The 21695-nt window shown below is 40.2% G+C and overlaps 1 protein-coding gene and 1 long non-coding RNA gene across 4 annotated transcripts; both read left to right on the top strand.

The window, feature by feature from the left end:
- The first annotated feature begins 437 nt into the window (after positions 1-437).
- si:ch73-62b13.1 (Carbohydrate sulfotransferase 1-like) lies at positions 438-12225 on the top strand. Of its 3 annotated transcripts, XM_047354955.1 has the most exons (4): positions 1675-2136; positions 4887-5030; positions 7191-7362; positions 10252-12225. In XM_047354955.1, exons 3-4 carry the CDS (start codon positions 7224-7226, stop codon positions 11376-11378), a joined length of 1266 nt encoding a protein of 421 aa, XP_047210911.1. In that variant the 5' UTR covers positions 1675-2136; positions 4887-5030; positions 7191-7223; the 3' UTR covers positions 11379-12225. The 3 variants fall into 3 exon arrangements, with proteins under 3 accessions (XP_047210895.1, XP_047210911.1, XP_047210903.1); XM_047354939.1 differs by lacking the exons at positions 1675-2136; positions 4887-5030 and adding an exon at positions 438-563; XM_047354947.1 differs by lacking the exon at positions 4887-5030.
- An 8279-nt stretch (positions 12226-20504) lies between these two features.
- LOC124877768 lies at positions 20505-21127 on the top strand. Its single transcript, XR_007040601.1, has 2 exons — positions 20505-20960; positions 21045-21127. It is a non-coding gene; the product is annotated as an uncharacterized LOC124877768 (long non-coding RNA).
- The last annotated feature ends 568 nt before the right edge of the window (positions 21128-21695 follow it).

Here is a 21695-nt window from a genome sequence, read left to right as displayed (position 1 = left end):
GACTAAACGGATTGCATCTTTTCATGTGAGTGGAGAGTGCATTGGAGCATTCCCATCCATTAGAAGATGAGATACTGCTGTCATGTCTAAAATAGATCTGAGGGTGAATGTGAGAAATACTGAAAACGTAGGTTGATGAAACATTTGTTAAGCAAAATGAAAGACACTCTTACTCTTTCATGCCAGTGTTTGCATTTCTGAGTCTGTGCTCTTTATATTTGTAAGTTAGGAAAAAGTGCGGGCATAGCTAAATGGAGAACCCCACAGAGAATTCAGTGTTCGTTTACAGGAAATTCAACTTTTTCCTTAAATCTCACCAAGAAGCTGTGGGGGCGTTTGGCTGCTCAGAACCAGGGAATTTATACTGTAGGCTGGCAGAGGGGTCGAATCAGCAAAAAGAGGGGAGGAGGACGCTCCACTTTTGTATCATTCACTGGGTGTTCTTGGCAGCTTGTCGTCCTTTGTGACTGGGAATGTGCCTCCACCCTCCAGCACCAGAAAAAGATTGCTGCTCTTTACCTGCGTGGGAAGACTTTTCATCTTCTCTTCTTCCAATTTCAGAGGTAATTTTCTACCCTTCTGCTATTTTTAACTCATATGGACCGAAAAAGGGAGAACATTCAGAACAACTAACTGAAAACTGGTGGACAATTTAATTTCAGAAGAACACTCACTAGCAGAAATGAAAAAAAAAAATAAGCGAGCACCGCCGACCCAAAGCTGCACGAGGCCCCAGGCAGAATTTGATTTTACTGTGCACTTACAGCTAAGCTCATTGTCCACCAGCTACCACAGCACCCATAATGTCTCTTTGGTATTATCCATGCTTGATGTTTTTTGCATTCTCAGTTCACAGCAACTTGTTTTTGTCTCCAGATTGTTAGAAGCATAATACAAGGAATGCAACAATTCTGGATTTGTTTGTGTATGGTGGTTTTTGAAACACTGAATCCAGCTGCAGTCCACGTCTTGTTTCAACACATTTCTGTGTAAAAAATATGTTTTGAGGAACTGAATTTTGGGTTTTTGCTATGTTTATGCCATAATCATCAAAATTAACAGAAATAAGCAGTCAAAACATATCACTCTGTGTATGAATCTTTTGTAGTTTCAGTTTTTGAACTGGTTTACTGAAAATACATTTTCAGTAAACTTTTCAATGATACTCTACTTTATTGTGATGTACCTGTATTACTGGCCACCGCTCCTCCAACTTACTGTTGACCCCTCCTGATGTCTTGGAATGGTCCTGCATTTATTTCACAAACTCTCTGAAGGCACATTTCTGTCAGTTTGACAGAAATGAGACTTTGAGATAAATCTCAAAGTCTGCAAACAGAATCCACCCACATTTTCAGGAGTAATGGAGCTGTCATTGGCTAAATCTGACCCCACAGTAACCCTCCGAGGGGCAATGATATGCTGCCCATCCCTCCATGGAAGGGGAGAGGAGAGTGGGCAGCAGAGTGAGGAGGGGGCTTTATCTGATGATAGCAGTCATCTTCACTGAAATGAGAAAAAATAGAGGTCATTGTGTCACCGTAGCCCCACGGGATTGAAATGTTTATATATGTGTGTGGGGAAAGCTGAATCCCTGCAGGGAGAAGGATGCTGGTAGGATGCTGAACTGATTGTCGATGCTTGGCTGGAGCTGATGAAGCCTCCCTCCAGGCTATATGAAAAACATCACGTCCTCCCATACTTGCAAACCAGTTAAATTACAGGTGGTGATGTGAGGAAGCGCGCTCTCTCTCTATCTCGTATCACAGCAGTCAGAGTTAGTCGCTCCTCACTATGTAGGTTTCTTCATCTCTGGTTGGCATGCATCTCCGGGGCGTAATAAGGCGAACCTCTGCCATGAAAGCGTAATGCAGAAGGAGGTAAACTCGCATCTAATCTGATGTCTCAGCTCCTGAAATTTGTTCGGGCTCTGGACGGAGGGGTTACACACGATTCCTTTCCCAGCCGCTCTCCATCCGTAGCGCGTCTCCGGCTCTGAACGCACTTCGGCTCCGGACGCCCGTGGCCACTGACACACTCACACGCACATTCTCTCTCATTCACACAGCTTTGCAAATGCAGCGTCCGGGACTGGGCTGGCCGGAGAAATACACCATCTGACTGAAAGCGGTGATGGTAAGGAGGGTTATTTATATTCAGATGTTGTTCCGTTTACGCGCAGAGAACCTCGACTAAAGTCAGACACTGTTGGCAGAACACTGGCAAAACATCAGTAAATACGCCAAGGGTTTGTCTTTTGTGAATGTTTCACTAATCATTCACAAACTTTTGCTTTATTAGTATTATTATATTATAACCATATTATAGGCCATTTTTAGATTGGATATATTATAATGGTTTTCGCCTATATTAAAGCCTGTAAAACTGTCTTCTGAACTTTAAATTAATCCTTTTGCGTTTACACAGATCAACACCTCTTTATTGAAAAAAAAAAAAAATCTACGACATTGCTTGCACTACAGCTGTGGTATGTTTAAAAATTGACGTTCATATGGATGGAAGATCTTCCAGCAGAACATTGTCCAAGCATCACACTGCCTCGGCCAGTTTGCCTTTTCCCCATGTGGCATCCTGGTATTTCCCCAGATAAGCAAGACACTTGAGCCTGAAAATCTATGTGATGTAAAATAAAAATGATTTACCAGATCTCGCCAAATACTTCCATTGCTTTGCAGTCAAGTTCTGATGCTGGTTGGTTCTTTCAGTGGTGGACAATATTCGACATCGACACCCTGACTAGCACCCACCTGCATCAATGAGCCCTGAAAAGAAGCACTGTTCCTTCCTTGGTCACTTCTGATGGATACTGACTGCTGCACAGTGGTGGTTTTAGTTTTATGTGATATGGCTCAATGCCCAGGGAGGCATGGCTTTAGGGGTGGCATGAGCACTTGACATTACTTGCCTGGACATTTCAATTGTCTCAATATAAGTGTTATGCTGCTGTAAACACTGTAAGTAAGATAACATGAGTGTAAACTGCAGCTAGCCATGTTTGCCATCTGATTTACAGCTTCTGATTTGTTGCTTTTGTTTCTCTGTTTTTAAGGAATATGGATTTGATTGTGTCCTTTTTAAAATCTAAAGTGCTTGGCCTGGTCAAACCAGAACTGAATTGTGCTCAACTTCTCAGTGATTCTTTAAGACATAATGTTTTATTTGAGAAAACATAAAAAGTGGGCCTTTTCAAAGTTATTTTAAGATTAGGAACAAATTAGATCGCTGTTGGGGCACCAAAGAAAGGGGGCACGTTTGGTGTATTTAAGCAAAACCTGAACTGCCACAGCAAACCATGACCACTGCACTGCCGTTTTGGATATACTCTGACCCATTGTTTTAGTCATCACAATTTAGCTTTTGTCAAACTTGTTCTAACCTTAATGCTCGCCTATTTTATCCTGTAGCTTAAACATGTGTTATTCACCTCAACTGTCAATGGTCGTAATGTTATGCTTGATTGGTGTATCTTTTTATTTTACTCAAACAGACTGAAGTGGCTATTTTCACTGAATTTATGAGAACAGCCTCCAGTCCTAAACCAGCAACCTATAAAAGCAATGCTGTCATGATCACGGACAAGACACGATGAGAGTTGACCTTTTTCTTCATTTTTCCATCTTCCACCCCGCTGCCTTTGCTCTCTCCGTGTGTGTATGTGTGTGTATTTGTGTGCTTTAGGAATAATGTTGGACAAGATTAATCTTTTCTCCACACAGGAGTTCCTCGTGTAGCCAAGGGGTCACATGCATCTTGCTCGCTGAAGTTCTGTATGTGTGGAATTGGTTAAAACAGAGAGAAAAAGAGGAGGAAAAAGAGATTGATAAATGGAGAAAAGAGCAAGAAAGACCAGCAGTAGGCTCCTGGCGTTGCTGCTGCTGTTGTTTGGCCCCACTGTGTTTTTCAGGATTGATCATCAACCTTCGCCAATAAACAGCCTTGCTCTGAGGATGTGTGAACTCTCCGAGGGGCCCTTAATAGAAAAATCTATGGTTCTGTCCCTATCCCTCAATAAGTTGGATCCCAAATCCCCCAGTCCCACCTTCATCACTAAGTTCTAACCTCATTTGTTGCTTTTGTTTTTCCACAGAGGCAATTACCTTTCTCACACTGTGCACCACAGCACTCTTGCTGCCGGCTGTGTTATCTCAGCTGCAGCAGATAATGCGCTCACTGAATTTACAACTCAAACCTGCCCTAGAAACATGAGCCACACAGCATAATTTTTAGTTGATCCTGTCCTCGAGCCTCTTATCGCTTGTAAGAACTGTTATTTTATGAGGGATACAAAAAGCCTGCAGTCCCCCTTCCAGCTGTTGACAGAGTGTCCATTATTTCTGATGCAAGTCCATTCTTTGGAGGAGTTATAAGACAGGCAGGCAGAGGGACTTGCAAATCAAATTGCTGAAATCTATTGAAGCATCAGTCTTCATTCTCTGGAGGGCAGCGGGGTGAAGAGAAACAAGGCTCCAAGCCCTGATCACGAGTGGAAAGGAAAACAAAACCTGCCGCCTAGGAATTATATGATGCACCTCGGTCAGCCAGTTGTGCAGTGCAACCGGGATGAGGATGGCAGAGCTATAGAACTGACATTATTTAGGTGTCAGTGATGATAAGAAGCCTGGTCAAAGGTTCTTATTATTTATACCCATCCATGCATTCTTTATGTGCCTCTGCCAACAGTTCTGCTTTTTAAAGTGACAAACTACACACCACTGGTGTGTGCTCCTGCTTTTCTGTCAGGCTACAGCTTCCAGTCTAAGAAAGTTTCTCCGCTTGATAAGTTCATTTCCTGTTTTTTTTTTTTAACTGTATTCAAACAGAATGTCTCATGATGTCAACTTGATTCCGCTTCCCCTCACCCACAGAGTAAACGTCTTTCGGTTGGCGCTGTTTGTGATTAATGGAACATCAAAAGCTCAGTGTGATACATTCCCGAGGATACAAATCTGCCAGGGACACATAAACATCATTAATGAAGAAGAAGCAGATTGAAGAGAGAAGGAACGAGGGTGAGGAGGCTAAAAAAAGGGGAGGGGAACATTCATTTTTGTCAGTAATGTGAAATATCAGCTACTTACCTATGGTTTTGATAATGATCGCCCCTGCAAAGCCACTTTGAGGAATGAAGGGACAGTTTCCACCCAGTGATCACATGTCATTATCTACCGTCAGTTTGCTGCATGTAGTGATGAATGGATGGTAGCTTTTGTTTCCTATGACTTCCATCTGGAAAAACCACAACTCTTCTTGGTCTTTGATGGCCAGTGGCAAAGAACGCGGAAGCACACAAAGGAAACTTCTCTCAAGAAGACAGCTATATTTATCCGAGTATGCAGCTCTCTCCTGGGCTTAGAGGCTTAATTACCCAGAAGAGGGGGAAGTTAAGATGAAATGCAATTATGTAACAGTATGCAAAGTGTCCTGAATTGTTGGTCTGCTGTACACGGGATCATCAGTGCTGTGTATCCCAAATGCAGGTCTGACCTTTGCACACACATACTGTCAAGCCTTCACGACATAAATGTAGAAATTTTAAACTGTTCATACACAATATTTAAGTTATTTGAAGTCCTTCTCATACCACTTGACATTTTGTACATTTTGTACATTTTGTCACTCTACAGTCACGAAGTTTATTGGCTTTTATTAGGATTTTATGTGACAGACCAGGACAAAATGTACATTGGTAATGAGGGAGGAGAATTATACAGTGTTTTCATGTTACAATAAGAAAATATGAAACATGTGGCATGTATTTGTATTCAGCAACCTTCACTTCAATATCCTTAAGCAAAATAAAGTCCAACCAGTTATCTTTGGGTTACCTGCAAAATGGTATGCATTATACATCACACTAAACACGCATATTTTATTGTGAAACATGGTGGTGGTAACATCATCCTGTAGGGCTATGGTCCTTCAGCTAGACAGGGAGGGTGATCAATGTCAAATACAGCTAAATACAGGGAAGTATGGGAATTTAAATCCTGTTATTGGCAGCAAAATACATGAGATTGGGGTGGTGGTTAACCTTCCTGCAGGGCAGCAACCTTAAACATATACCCAGAATTACACTAGATGGTTTGGGTCAAAACAGATTAGAGTGGCTCAGTCAAAGTCTACACCATGGTTGAGCAAACTTTGCAATCTAAAAATTCCACAAAATTTTGTTTCACTGTTAGTGTCATTCTGCAATGCAAATTTGAACATACACTAAGAAACATACTAAATTAGCCTTTTTATACCCTATATATTTAAAAACATTGCTTAATTCATTTGTGGTCAAAGTTATTAAGAGCCACTGATCAAAGTCTGAAGGACCTCTTGTGATTCTGGAGCCATAGGTTGCAGACCCCTAGCATAAATATAAGTCTGACTAAGAATCTATGAGATAGCTTATAAATTTCTGTCAACAGATGCTCTCCATCACACCTGACTGAGCTATTCGGTAGTGTTTTGTTTTGTTTGCAGAAAAAAACTGGCAGAGATTTCACTAAATGTGCATACCCTAAATGACTTGCTGCGTTAAAACCTTGTGCTTTTCACTTTCGACTTCACAATTACACACTACTTTGTGGTGGCCTATCACATATAAACCTCTTTAAAAAATACGTACGTTTTAAGTTCTGGAAAAATGTGAAAAATCTTAGGGGAGTACATACTTTTGCAGTCCACTGTGGGTCATAAATGGAAAATGTTTCTCACACTTTTTCTTTCCTTGTAGATAAGATATTTTACAGTGTTTTCTTCCTCACAATTAACATCCAGTTTAGCTTTAGGTCAGAAAGGTTCAAATGTTTCTGCCTCTACATATCAGAAGCCACCACATGCATATAGGTTAATATTAAATGCACCAATAAGCGTTGTGAATATAAACTTCAAGAAAACATTTTCTGAGAAGAACATGCTGTTAAGGTGAGCCTTCTGGACTGACTGCGATAATGTGGCATATATTGTAGAAAAGAAAATGTTAAACATTTATGCAAATGTCTGTCCAGGGATTGCCTTTAAGCAATATTCCCAACAACTCCAATAAGAGCTGCTCTGAAGACCATCAGTAAATCCCCTAGAGGTGTCACTATATGGGAGCTGCACATGCAAGAAGCAGAAAAAAGCCACTGAAATAAAATCTCATTTTGTTTCTTCTTCTGTCTTCGCTGCGATGCCAGCATGAAGGATGTAGGGCTGGAGGTGGGGGCAGGATGGAGTGCTCCTGGAAGACAGTGTTGCTGCTGGTGTGTGCATCTCTCGGGGTCCAGTACACAGCTATCCAAACCCTGAGGGACTCACTGCCTGGGCCCTGTCAGAGAGCCTACCACTGCAGGAGCAGATACCACAGAGGTACAGTTTGATTGCACATTAAAGTCCTAAAGTCTTAAAAGTTTGCAGATACTTCAGGTAAAAAAAAGTATTGAACAGAACAATATTTTGCTCACTCAATATATTTAAACAGGGCAACTGACATTAAATTCACACCCTATGAGGGTAACAATTCAAGTTGTCCACACGTACAGAAAATCAAACCAACTAGTTCATAAATGATGTACTCCTCCAATTATAAAATTATGTGTAAATAAATGGAAGGACCACAATGAACAAACAAGGGGAGAACACACACAGAAATCAGTTATATACTTAGTTTAAAAGCCTTTATTTGTAATAACAGCTTCAAGACGTGACCTGTGTGAAGAAACTAGCTTCATGCCTTGTTATGGTTTGAACTTGACACATTCTTCCACGCAAACTGTCTTAAGATCTTGAAGGTTCTGGGAATCTGTTCTATGCATTCAGCTCTTCAGTTCTTTCCACAGATTTTCAATTGGATTGAAGTCTGGTGATTGACTGGGCCTATGTAGCAACTTTATTTATTTCTCTGAAAGACTTTTGGATCATTGTCTTATTTAAAAATACACCATTGATTACTATTTAGATTCTTCTCAAGAATGTTCCTCAAGAAAGTTTCTTCATCTATCTGTCAATTATATGAAATCTGCCAGTACCATACAATGAAAGGCAGCAACACACCATGATGTTCTCACCTCTACTGTAATGTTTTTGAAAGTCGTGTGTGGTGCCAAATATGGTGTGTTCAATCAAATCCAAAAGTTCAGTTTTGGTCTTATCTTGCCCCTCAAACGTCTTGTCTAAATGTTCATCAGAAACCTTTAAATTAACTTCATCATGCTTTTTCTCCAGCAGTGGAGTCTTGTGTGCAAACAGTCTGTAGTGGTGGGTGCATTACTTAATGTTTAAAAACCATAGCTGCTAATTCCAGGTCTTTCTGGAGCTCTCTGTGAGTGCTCCTTGGCTTGTGGACAACTCTTTTGATTATTTTTTAAAATCTGTCAGAAATTGTGTGTGGAACAGCACATCGTGGCTGGTTTGTAGTGAAATGATATTGTTTCCACTTTCACATTACGGTTTCAATAAAACTCATTGGAAAATTTAGAAGTTTACAAACACATTTGTAACCAATTCCATTACTATGTTTTGCAAAAGTAGGGTTGTAGAGTTCTTGAGGGAGTACTTTTGCTTTTACCTATCAAAACATGCTTCTTGTGGGACACCTTGTTGATGAGAAACCATTTTATTGGCCTTCAATTAGAACTAAACCATTAGATATTATCGCACCGATGCGGGGGATTGATTTCTAAACACTGACAGATTTGATCTTTAAAACAGTTAAAATTTCTAAGACAAAGGGAAACACTACAACTATTCACTTTTTGCACTGCTACAAGATCTGCAGCAGGGGGAAATAACAGACTAGGCAAAGTATTAAAAAAAAGACAAAATTCAAACTTGAACAAGCTGTTCAGCTGATCAAAAGATGAAGACCAAAGCCCAAAGAATCCACAAAACACAACTAAAGGCATCAAAAAACCTCAGTAGTGAAAAGCATCACTGCTCTCTTTGTTAATTTCATAAATTCTTTTACACATGCTTGATAAAGGGTTTTAGCAAGCTAGTTGGGTTGTTATTCCATCTGGAGAAGATGGCTTCAGTATTACGTATTTAGAGTCTAAAACTGACATCCAATTTGGTAAACCTCACTTGCCATCCATACCGAGAGCTTTTCAATGGGATTTTACACAGGGAACAATGTAAAATGACAGTGATGACCGGGTCATCACTGTCAGGAGTAGTGAGAATGTGACTGCCTGACAAAAAATAACATGAAGGCCAGATTCGGATGGAGTCAGAATTTCTACGGCTAATGGTCCTAAACATGCAGCTTTTACTAATTTTCCTAAACTCTATATTTTGGCTCTTGCTCTTGTTTCATCTTTTACATTTTGAAGATGTACTAAAAAATCAGTTACCATCCACCAGCACAAAATTCACAAATGTCTTTTTAATTAGAAGTGTATTTTCTTGGCTTTCTATAACTTTTTACCATTTCTTTTCTGTATATACTTCAATACTTATTCAATGTCATTCCACAGTAAATTTATTGACATATCTGTTTTGATTTAGTTTTGTATGAGGATTACCTGGTTTGCTACTGACATGGTGTGAATTTCATATCAGTAACCCCATTAGAAATACATTGTTTGAGAAATACGTTGACATGTTCCGTACTTTCCCCCCCACACTGTTTTTTGAGTGCCTAAAACTTAAAATGCATCATCTGGGGATACAGAGAAACATTCAATACTTGATTGGTAATATAATTTCAACAAAGACTTTCAGAATCAGTGTTCAACATCAGTGCTGTTACAGATGCAAAATAAAAAGGAAAGCTGAGCACTAAAAATGGGAATTCCCTGTAAATGGAGAAAAGAGAAATGAAAAATGCATAATTAACTTGCAATTATGCTGCCATTTACTACCATTACTATCCTCTCACAGCACAGATGTAACTTGCCAGCAACAGGCTCCTGTATAAAAAACCCTTTGCAATCAACTCTTCATTAGCAGTAATTACACATCAGTTATTTGGCTCTATATTTAGAAATCCACCATTTTATAACCCGTCTCCTGGATATTGACTCTCTAAATTATTTAAACTTCATTGGCTTTAATCTGCAGTTTCCCAGGATAAAAGGGATACAAATAGTACTGTAGTTCACATGTATGAGCTAAGGACCTCATTTTCTCAGAGCCTTAAAGTAATTATTTTCTCATTTTCCGAAGTGAGTTATTTAAAGCCTGTCACCCTTAGTCAGAACATAATAATGATTGACAGTAATTCTGAAAGCACATTATTTTTTCTTTCCTGTGCTCAAGATTCCAGATGGGCCGCCTTGTGCGATGACAACTGGATGCCCATCGAGTTGCCTCAGAAGCATATACTGCTTTTTGCAACCACGCGCAGTGGCTCCTCTTTCACCGGACAGCTCCTCAACCAGCATCCCGGGATCTTCTATGTGTTTGAGCCCCTCTACCACGTCCAGCAGGCCTTCACCAACTCCAGCAGCAGGCTACGTCGAACTTTAGACCGTCGGGCCTTGCTGGGAGCATATAGGGACCTCCTCTTAAACCTGTACACTTGCGACCTTCACTTCATGGAGAATTATATCCGCCCTGAGCCTCAGGACCATATCACAAGTTCTTTTTTCCGACGGAGCTCAAGCCGTGCCCTCTGTTCTCCTCCAGTTTGTTTGGAAGGGGTGGTTGCTGCAATATCTGATTCGCCTGATGAAATTTGGTGTCCTAAGAAGTGTGGGGCTCTGAACCTCACTTTAGCCTCTACGTCATGTATGTCAAGAGGACATATAGCCATAAAAACTGTGCGGATTCCTGAGGTTGGAGACCTACGGACTCTGACGGAAGATCCGCGTCTGGACCTGAAGATCATCCATCTGGTGAGAGATCCCAGAGCCATCCTCGCTTCACGCATCATGGCATTCTCTGACCAGTTTCGTGCTTGGAAAATATGGAACGCTACTGGACGCCAGCCTCGATACGTGGATCTCTCACAGATTACCAGCACCTGTAAGGACATGGCTGCCTCTGCAAAAACAGGCTTGCAGAGACCACCGTGGCTTCGAGGACGCTACATGTTGGTGCGGTACGAGGACTTGGCTCTTAACCCGAATGCCAGGGCGACTGAGATATACAGGTTTGTGGGGATAGAGATGGAAGACAGGGTGAGGATGTGGATTGTGAAAAACACCAACAGCAATGTGTCAGCCCCTTCTGAGTGGAATTATAAATACTCCACCACGAGAGACTCCAGAGCTACAGTAGAAAGCTGGAGACTTCGTCTCAGCTTTGACATTGTGAGAACGATTCAGAATCTTTGCAGTGACACGTTGGCTCTGCTTGGATACAAACAGGTTCATTCTGCTGCCGAACTCAGAAATTTGTCACAAAGTTTAGTGGAGCACAGAACATTTCAGCCTGTCACATGATGATGCAAGTAATCTGCTTATTTATAAATGTATCTATGCTGAGATTTGTCTGTCAAGATCCTGATAAAATGAATGTAACTTATTTAATTCTGACTGATGCCTGAAGTACTTTGCTATTGTTGGTGGGTTTTTGTTAAATATGTCAAAAGTGCCAATTTCTTTTTTTTTTTACATGCGGGATATTGGGAAACAGAATGTTGCAATATTGATTGAACTATTTATGCTGTTTACCCATACCTATATTACTTAGATACTGGCCCGGGGTCTCAAACAAGGCTAAACTGTGCCATGTTGTTTTTGGTTAGTCAGTTTTTAAAAGTCACAGCCTATTTTCATGTGCACAACTTGTGTGACTATATTTAGGCCATGCTAGAAATTTTGTTGGTCTAAAAAGCTGGGCTGTTCTTCTTCTACAGTTAAACCCGAAAATATTCATATCTTTATCAGATTAAGATTTAAGGTAATCTTAATTTCACCAATATGTTTTTTCTGATTTACAGTAACACTGACATTTTGTCCCACTGTGAATCTGATAGATAATCTGTGGGTGGAGCTAAAGGCTAATGCAATGATTTTCCAGTGGCAATGATTTTGAGCTCATTTGAACAGATGAATGGAAATTTCTCAGTAATTATGTAAAGCATTTTACTGCTATATTGCCAAAAAATCTTTCCCATTGATTATTTAGAAGGGAACAAAATTTAGCCATGCGAGTTTTTGTTAAAATGTAAATAAAAACCTATAATCTTTTTTCATCCCATGAAAGGGGACTTATCATGCTTTTAAATCCTTCCTTTTCCTATTTAAACCATTCAGATGTGGTCTGTATAAAGTGGAACTGCAATGCTTTGGTTTGAATTTGTCGTTATTTTAGCTCCTCAGGTGTTCATTTTACTCATTTTTTTAAGCTTCTTCTTTGACCATCTCGTTTTGCTGTGGTCTCTTTAAATGCAAATGAGATGCTTCACACCCCGCCCGCCTCCAGGCTGCGAAGCCTGCCACTCCATCCCGTTCGGCCTGTGCTGCCAAATGATGGCACCTAGCTGCCTCATTGCTTTAGACATCTGAAAAAAACAAGATTCCATTACTTGTCCTCGATAAATATCAACAAATGTCTAAAAACAGGAAGTATATACAATTTCATTGCACCAACAATGTGTTACGTTTACTAATGCATGAGAAAAACAGCACTAAAATTAATATTGTAGCTGTGAGCTATCAAATCCAACAAACAACAGTGATGGTTGATTAAGAGGCTTTTGTTGAGCTGCAATCATCTAAATCAGGTGTGTTAAAGCAGGGAAATGTCAGGACCTCGCGAGGACTGACTGAACACCCCTGCCCCCTAGTAGACTACATGCAAAATTTAAATTCTTAAACAATAGCAGAGAAACGTTAAGGAATTCACAGCAGTAACAAAATAAGTAATCCCATTACTAGCATTACTGACAATATTTTTACACAAACTACCGTATTTTCCGCACTATAAGGCGCACCGGATTATAAGGCGCACCTTCAATGAATGGCCTATTTTAGAACTTTTTTCATATATAGGGCGCACCGGATTATAAGGTGCATAGAATAGAAGCTACTGCAGTCAAACGTTTCACTGGGGTTGCGTTATGCATCCACTAGATGGAGCTGTGCTAAAGAGAATGTCAACAAAACAGTCAAATAAGTCAGTCAGTCAAACTTTATTAATACACTACAAACCAGCATTCTGATAACTCCATTCACTCTCATGGTAAGGTCTCCTCTACATAGAATTCTATTGAATAGAGCCAACCGCACGTTAGGAATGCATTGGAGTCTATGAAGTTGAAGTTGAAATCAAACGTTAGTTAAAACGTGAAAGGGAACTTTTCCCTGATTCAGTAAACACGTAAAAGAAACAGTTTGATGCACTAAATCAAACGTTAGTACTGTTAACCTTTCCTGTTTCTGTCCCCTGACCGTAGTCTGATGACACAGGGGAGACGCTTTCTCCAGGGCCGAAGTTACTAGTTTCCTCGGGGTTAACTTCCTCACTCATACGTTGCTGAGTTGAGCATGAAGAAACAGCATCAAAACACTGAGTTGTTGACGAGATTCGGGGTTCTTTTTAATGACTTTGCAGCACGTAAAAACACAGGGCTTACAGACTCATACACCGCTGCTCCGGTCGCCGTCTCTACCCACCCCACACACACAATAATACCGACGTCCCTCCTTCACTCTTGATTCTCAGCTACGGCAGCACACAGCGCCACCTCTGTCCGGAGGAGTAATGTCAACATCTTCCATACACACACAAGAAACATACACCCCACACACTGAGCTTCTAATTACATATAATTCAGGCAATTCCTGCAACAGTACATTCAAACGTTATACACACACAAGTGGTGTTGGACTAGGAGTAAGCACAGTACATGTGTTTACCGCTATTACTTCGGCGACGCCCCTGACTACGGTAGCCGTAATGCTGCAAGCGGTGCGGCTTTGTAGTTTACCTGTCGTACTGAAACATTTTGACAGAGCGCCGTGTACAACCAGTATGGATTACAAGGCGCACTGTCATTTTTTGAAAAAATTAAAGGTTTTTAAGTGCGCCTTATAGTGCGGAAAATACGGTACATTAAGATATCTTTTAAAATGTTAATGCTACCACAAATTGAATGAACACAACTTTTAAACAAGACTCCAACAAAGTTAATGAGTTAGCTAACGCTAGCATCAAGAACATCACTGAATGCATTTGGATCATGTGTTTCCCAAGGTAAATAGGGCAATCAAACAAACTCCAAAACTGTTTGTTTAACATTGTTATTCAAAACACACAATAAGGTGATGTCCTTAAGGAGCTAAAAGCGAGCGCACAGTGTTAACATTAGCAGGAGGCACGAAGCTGAGTTATCAGAACAACAGCCAGTAAGTTATGTCAAGACCTCAACAATCAAGCTTGCTGTCATTTTACCGTTATCTGCAGCAAACCTCGTTGCTCTGTCCATCACTTCCATAGACAGAAGGAACTGACCCCTCAGACAGATGGAGTCTTTCGGCTAATCCTTCTTCATACTGGCCGAGGTTGCAGAAACACTGATGTTGGCACGTTTCCATGAAAAATAAAATGTAACTAGGTGCTCCGAAGAGGTTCTGATCCTGGGGGACGGTGTAATGACTGGTGTGGGTTAATACACCCGACAACAGAACATTTAGATTTTTGCGCTTGCTGCTTCTGCATCCTTCAACTTGAACTACAAGAATACTGCAAGAACAAAAATGGATTCACTGGATTGGTTAGCCAGAAGTCCATGACCATCTTTAGAATTTCCACAGAAAATACTGTGATGTAATAGAGAACGAAATGTAATAGAAAAGGGAAAAATCTGAACAGACTGACCAAATATGACCCAAAAAGCATCTAAATACATCATGGTAGGATCTGGAGTGACTAAATACAAATTGTCCAGACTTTCAGAGACTCCCAATACACGGAAAATGTTTTTTAAGAGCTAAAATAGATTTGGCATGATATAACCTCTTTAAATATAGTCTTTTTATCTTGCATGCATCAATTCCAACTGAATGGATCTCCATAATTTTGAGCTTAACCATAAATGTTTTTCTCTCTTTAAAAAACAATTAACATGAGAGACTTGGCTGTTGCAGTTCCTTGTCTATCTTTGACGTGTGATCTACTCTCCACTGAAAACAGTAGAGCTCAGCTGAAACTCTTATCATCAGATTTTAACATGCTTAAATAAAAATACTAATTTATGAATCACAAGAACAACTTTATTTTTGTCAGCACACAGTCAACTGTAACCACCCTGGAATAATTCAAAACTGCATGAACATGTTAAAGCAATCCTAGCACATAAGAAAACTGCTCTACATGAAAACATCATAAAACATGCTACTAATGGCCTTATGTAATATCACAGGCTAATTATTTAAGAAATACCTTGCAAAATCTTAAGAAAACTTATATGTATTAGAGAGTTATTGTAAAAACTGGCTCGTGACATTTCCTTTGGGATCCTTGCATATGTTTTACATCTAGCTCCCGATTTAAACGTCTAGAAGTAGGGGCAAATGTAAAAATGCAAATCCTCCTGAGGAAAAGGCTGGTGAATGCAGCTGCCTCTTTCTCTTTTCTGTAGACCTGTATGTTGCTTTCCATTCAAGATGCTTTCAGATAACTGTGATATCAGTTCCAGCAGAACAAGGAGCGTCATCTCCCATTGCAGTGTGTTGAAAATAAAGCCGAGCAATTTCCACACTGTATTATCTGCATTATGTCTTGCCTCCTGTAAGATGAAGTCAGTCGCTCCTCCTCATCCCTTCACCTCGATTTCTAGCGGTATGATGTGCATCTGCAGCAAATAAAAAAATCACCCATTGTGAGGTATGTGTAAACAGCATCTGCAAAAGACACTCAGACTCAACTGTTCACACATCTTTCTTAACATCTCCGATGTTTTTGTGTGAAAGCAGCTTTGGTTTTGAAATTTAATGAGTGAGAGTAAAGGTGTAAAAGTAGTAACAATTTTATGTTGCAATATAAAAACTTTCTATCCCTGAGAAAGGTGATATAAAAAGGTAGTAGGAGCCAAGATGAGACTGAAATCTTATATTTTTGTAGACAAATCTCAGAATAGAGCTCCGCCAGATTTAAAGCTTCCCAGCAACAAATTTGCATTGAGTAGACATTGAAAATAAATGTTGCTTTCTGCCTAAACAAGGTGAAAATGTTGATAAAATTTGAAAATAATGTTGGCAAAAACACATCAATTGATGTTGAGTGTGGTTAAAAGATTGTTGAGGTTGTTAAAATATAATTACCAAGCCTAACTTTCAATGCATTTAGGCCTAATTTGGGGATGAGACTTATGGGTTAAAAAGGTCTAATTATCATGAATTGCTTAGATAGTCGAAGTAGAACAACCCAGAGGATGAAACAGACTCAGCACACAGGATAAGACGGTAAATGAGGTTTATTTCTACTATAGACTTTGTTTAAGGAATCTTGAGCTGGAGTTGTCCAGAAGCCAGAGGAGGAGGAGGTAAACCCAGGAATCCAAGGAGAGAGAGAGAGAGAGTACAGGTGATGAGAATATTTCTAGTGCAGTCCTTAGGAGGGAGTATTACCAGATGTTGGCAGGCAGGCAGGCAGGCAGGTAGGCAGGTAGGCAGGTCGATAGGCAGGTCGATAGGCAGACAGACAGGAGTCCACATAACTGAGGTTATGTTCCAGCAAAGGTCTGTATCAGCAGCTACCTTAAGAAGCCCATGAGCTCATTAGGAGAATGCGTTGCAGCTGCAGACAATGAGCTGCCACAACCAACCAGAAGGGGAGGAGCAGAGATCCTACACTAATTACACATTATTATCACTGGACCTAGAGAAATCAATGAAACATGCTTTGTTTAGTAGATCTAAGATTTTACATGTTACACTAATATTTTCAAAAGTTAGATAACCTAAACAGAAAATGCTCTGTCATGCTGGTTTAGTCAAACTGAAGTTGCAACCCTCCGTATTCTTAGAAAAATGTTCCTATTTTAACCTTGAGTTTAGTAAATAAATGCTTAGATGTCCATGTTTTGTTAAAAACTGTATTCAGTTTCTTTTTATAAAGTCTTACTTTTACAGTGTGTAGTAACATTTCTTGGGGCATCTCCCAAGTCTCATAAACTTTGTTACCCTAAATAGATAGCACAGCAATCCAATGCTGAGTCACATCTAAAAATAGCCAAAAATCTACACCGGATGATGGATACATTTTTTTAATGGATGAACTTAATACTTATACTTTGGGTCATACACAATAAAGTCCCCCTTTTGCACAGCAGCCATTTTAGATCCTGTGGGCTTTTGAATTTCAGATACTTACAGCGATAGTTTTTATTTTTTTCTTTGAGGCTCTGTAAAGTTATTATCAGTAATGATTCCTGTACCTGTTCCATAAAGATGTTACATCACTGTCGGTTTATTGAAAACTAAAGAAATCCCAGAACTGAAAACATTCATATCTGAACGACACAAGGTTGTATTAGCTGGTCTTAATTGTCTACACTTTCACAAGAGAGCCATCATCGTTGTTGCTGGGGTGGAATAGTTTGCAGAGCACAACATTTATGTTGTTTCTATTAAGAACATGTGAATAAATCTGTTTTTTCTTTACTGTCCTATCCTATTATAATCTCTGCTTTCTGTGGGGCTGCAAGAGTGCCAAGGTTATGTACTGGATGTGTTTACAGATTGTACGCTGTTATTTGTTATTTGGGATTTTTAATTAAATAACTGTGAACCATTTCGATGACTGAATGAGCACAGTGTTTTGTCATTCATGTTGGATTTAGATGTCTTCTGGCCTTGTTTTGTTTGAAGTATTTCTTGTGACTCATGTTTCCATCACAACAACAGCAAATACATGTATTATGTTTAATGTATCTTCACACCTAAAAGGAACAATATACGTATCATTCAGTCTCTGCAGTGCAAAGTAACCAGCGATTTGACGACTATGAGTTGCGTCTGTTTTGGTCTTTGTGTCTAAACAGAGAATGTACATGTGCCGTCTCCAGGCACCATCCCATTTCTTCTAATGTGGAGCTGCCGTCTTGCGATAAACACTTTAAGTAGTTTCTGAGGAGGCTCTCATTGTATAAACAATAGACAAACCACTGAGTGGCTGTGATTTTCTTTCCTTTTAAATGTGAACATTGCATTGAAAAGGCGTCATTCATCCCTACAGAGGCTGTGGTTCTTTCCCACAAGTAGCTACGAGCTTTCTTGCTTATGATGCTGATGAAAGCCACGGCAGAGTGATAGAAAATATGCAATTTAAATAGAACCTTCACGTTGCTTCCTAAGTAGTACTAAATCTGAGGTGAAATTATTTCTTTAATAATGTATTTTTAGGCTCCCAGTTTCCCCATCTTTCTTGTAGCTGCTGACACTAGGGATATCTCAGCACAAAGAATTGATCTACAGATTTAGCTGAGGAGAGGCAGGATTTAAGATGCATTGAGGAATGACCAGCCCACTTCCTTTGAACTTAATCTGCAAGGCTACACAAACTGGCAATAAAGCAAAGCTTTATGACATGCCTGGAGATGTACTTCATCGGTTTTTCCATCCCCACCCTGACACACAAAGCTGCGAGTGGCCTGAGTCAGCCAGCAGCTAATTACCAATTTCTTCTCCACTCAATACAGACAACCCCTTTCTGTCTCCTTAACTGTGCTGACAAATTCAGGTCTTATCAATGCTGGAAACAAATATGTGTTGGATGCTGTGGAATGGAAATACATAACAGCACACCTATCATCAGCAGTTCTCATCCTCAAAGGCCTGTCAAACAGTTAAACAGTGCTTCTTTTCTGTTTCTAGAAATCACAGATGATTATAACTCTTCCTAGACCTGGATTAGGTGTGTCAGATAACAGTGAGTCTTACACTCCATGAGAGCACTGCACTGAGAAGCTTTGTTTAAAATTGAGGCATCTGAACCCTTACCAATTCACTTCATACCCTAAATTTACCCAAATAGTAAGTGAGAGCAAACTAAAGTCTCAAAATTAGGTCATGCAAAACATTCACAAAGTTCCCCCAGAACATTGCAGACCTGTGTCGTGTTCGCAGATAATCTGGTTTTCAAGTCATAGCCAATCTTCTTTGTGTAAGATTGTCAATTGAGATGATGTGTGAATGTAGCAGATAATCTTCCAAAATATTTACTGTAAGTTTGTCAGAAAGTCAAGAGATTGTGCAAGTGTTACACCTACACACTTGCTTTCTGCTAATATACATATTGTTTTGCATATCCCTGCTGTGGATATCTGTAGTATTGATTTTGAGATAAATTCTATAAGTTAACAGAACATTTTGCATCATGTCATGCATCCTGTGAGCTCTAAACAGACGCTCCTCCACCTTTGCACCTCCATCTGTGAGAGTACATCTTCAGCATTGATTCATCTGCAGAGATTTAAATGTGTGAACAGCAACTGTGTGAGACACCCAGAGCAAATTGTCTAGTGCTTAGTGTGAAAACAGCTTTGCATTTTCAGAGGAGTCCCACACCCAGGTCTCCCAGGTGAAAGTTTTCTCTAATATTGCCTCCAGTTTAAGGCTTTTCTGTTGGATAGTGCTTAAGCTTGTTGGAGATAAGGCACATAGTCATCCATCCAACAAAACATTTTTACTCATTAAAGTTAATAAATGTATGTGGGGTTTTACAACGAAATTTTATGACAATCTTTGAATTTCTTGTATTACAGGTACTGGTATACCTCTTTACTGCCACTTTAAGGATTATGCATTGCTTTTACAATTTGTGCAAAACGTCAATGTATTTATATGTGTAATAGCAACACAAAGTATTACTCAATACTACATGGTCCATGTTTTATTCTTTTACAAATAACACTGGGCAGTGTGGTGTGTATATGTATTCAGTCCCTTTTACTCGGACACCCCTAAATAAAATTCAGTGCAAGCAACTACCTTCAGAAGTAAATAATTAATAATTCATTCTTAGCACAAATACAGCAGTGGAACAAGGTGGTGGCAGCATTATTCTGTGGGAATTCTTTTCTTCAGCAGGAACAGGGAAGCTGGTCAGAGTTGATGGAATATGGATGGACCTAAATACAAAAACCTGTTATGTCCCTTTTCCATTAGCACCTACTCAGTCTTGGGTTGGTTCTCCTCTACATGGTTTGGTTCGTTTTCCATTACGATTGGGTTCCATCTCAATGCAGGCGGGATTGTCAATAGCAAGGCAGCCCTAAAGTCTGCAAAAGTAACATGATGTGATTTGTATGTGACACAAACCCAACAACAATGGAGGACTCGCTGCTTGATCTGTAGCTTTTGTCAGACTCAGAGTGAAAGAAGAGACAGAGAAGGTTACAGGTGTCAAAACAAAGCACTCTGGATAAGTAAAAGAGAGAGAGGGAAGGGATAAAGCACTACAAGCTAAGTGGTCATATACACAATAAGCCAATCGTTGTCATATCCACGGTGGTTTGTGTGCAGGCTGCATGCAGGCTGTGTTTTTGTGCTGTGTTCTCTCTGTGCAGGGTGTAACTGGCAGGTGCTGCTGTACAGGTGTTGCTCATCTGAGAGCAATCAGCTAGGATACTTATGGAATGAAAACCCAGAGGGAGGCGTCAGCTCGTTTTCTCACTTGGCATGGTAGACCTCTGCTTCTCTGTAGTCCTGCTTCCAAGCAGTTTCTCTGACCTCCTTGTTTTTCTCCCCCTGCCTTGCACATCACCCTTCGCTGATGGAAGTTGTGGAACCTTTCTGGTCTCCGTTTTCACTTGTGTCATGTTCAGAGGAGTTTGGGAACTCCAGCCTCAACACTTCAGCCCTGAGCCTCCTTTCTGTTTCCAACTCCAAGCCCAACTTCTCAGGAGCCACCTGAGAATCACCCATCAACCTGCCTGTCCACCCTCCAACGTTAAAACCCTCCAACCATAGTGGAGTTTCCTGGAAGAGAAGAAACAAAGCACTTCTCCGAAAACTGTTCACAGCCTGTCAGCCTCAAGCCACCATGGAGAAGGACTTGCCAAGAACCCCACCCCTGTAAGTCAGCATCATCAAAGAACACATTCACAGTTTCTCCGTTTCCACCCAGAGTGTTTATCAGCTTCTGTCTATCTCCTTCAGAGAGACCCCGCGTTCCTCCGCCAGCTGCAGTCCTGGTTCCAGTCCAACCTTTATTCGCGTTTCTAAATAAACTGTTAAAATACTGTCTTAGTCCTCGTGGTTGTGTATCTCAGAGTCTAAGAAAACCCCATTATGACAATTGTACAATGATTTAATGGTTGAAGATATGCTGTGACTAGTAATGCCGCCTCCTACCCAATCAGTGATTGACAGTTTTAGGACCTTTCCAGTTTGGAACTGGAAGCAAGCAGGAAATAAAAATACTAATGGTTCCACGTAACAGCTACAAATGGAAAAGCCTAAAAAGCAAGTAGAGCCGGACCGAACCGCACTGAGTAGGGACTAGTGGAAAACAGCATTAGAGGCCTTAAAAGACTTGAGATTGGGAAAAAGGTTCATCTTTCAGCAAGTTCAAAGGCCTTAAACAAACTACAAGAGATACAAGAGATGGGATGGTTAACATCAAAGCATGCGGATGCATTAGAATGACAGTCCAGATCTAAATCCAAATAGAGAAATGGAGAGAAATGGAGGAAACATGTCTGTTCACGTAAGCTCTCCTTCCAATCAGACTGGGCATGAAATATTTTAAAAAGGACAATGGGCATGAATGGGCACATCTCTAGATGTGGAAAGCATCTATAATTTACC

Source organism: Girardinichthys multiradiatus, chromosome 2 (assembly GCF_021462225.1).
Source record: "Girardinichthys multiradiatus isolate DD_20200921_A chromosome 2, DD_fGirMul_XY1, whole genome shotgun sequence".
In the NCBI taxonomy this organism is placed as follows: Eukaryota; Metazoa; Chordata; class Actinopteri; order Cyprinodontiformes; family Goodeidae; genus Girardinichthys; species Girardinichthys multiradiatus.
Note: the sequence above shows the minus strand (reverse complement) of the source record. Positions and strands in the feature narration are given on the sequence as shown.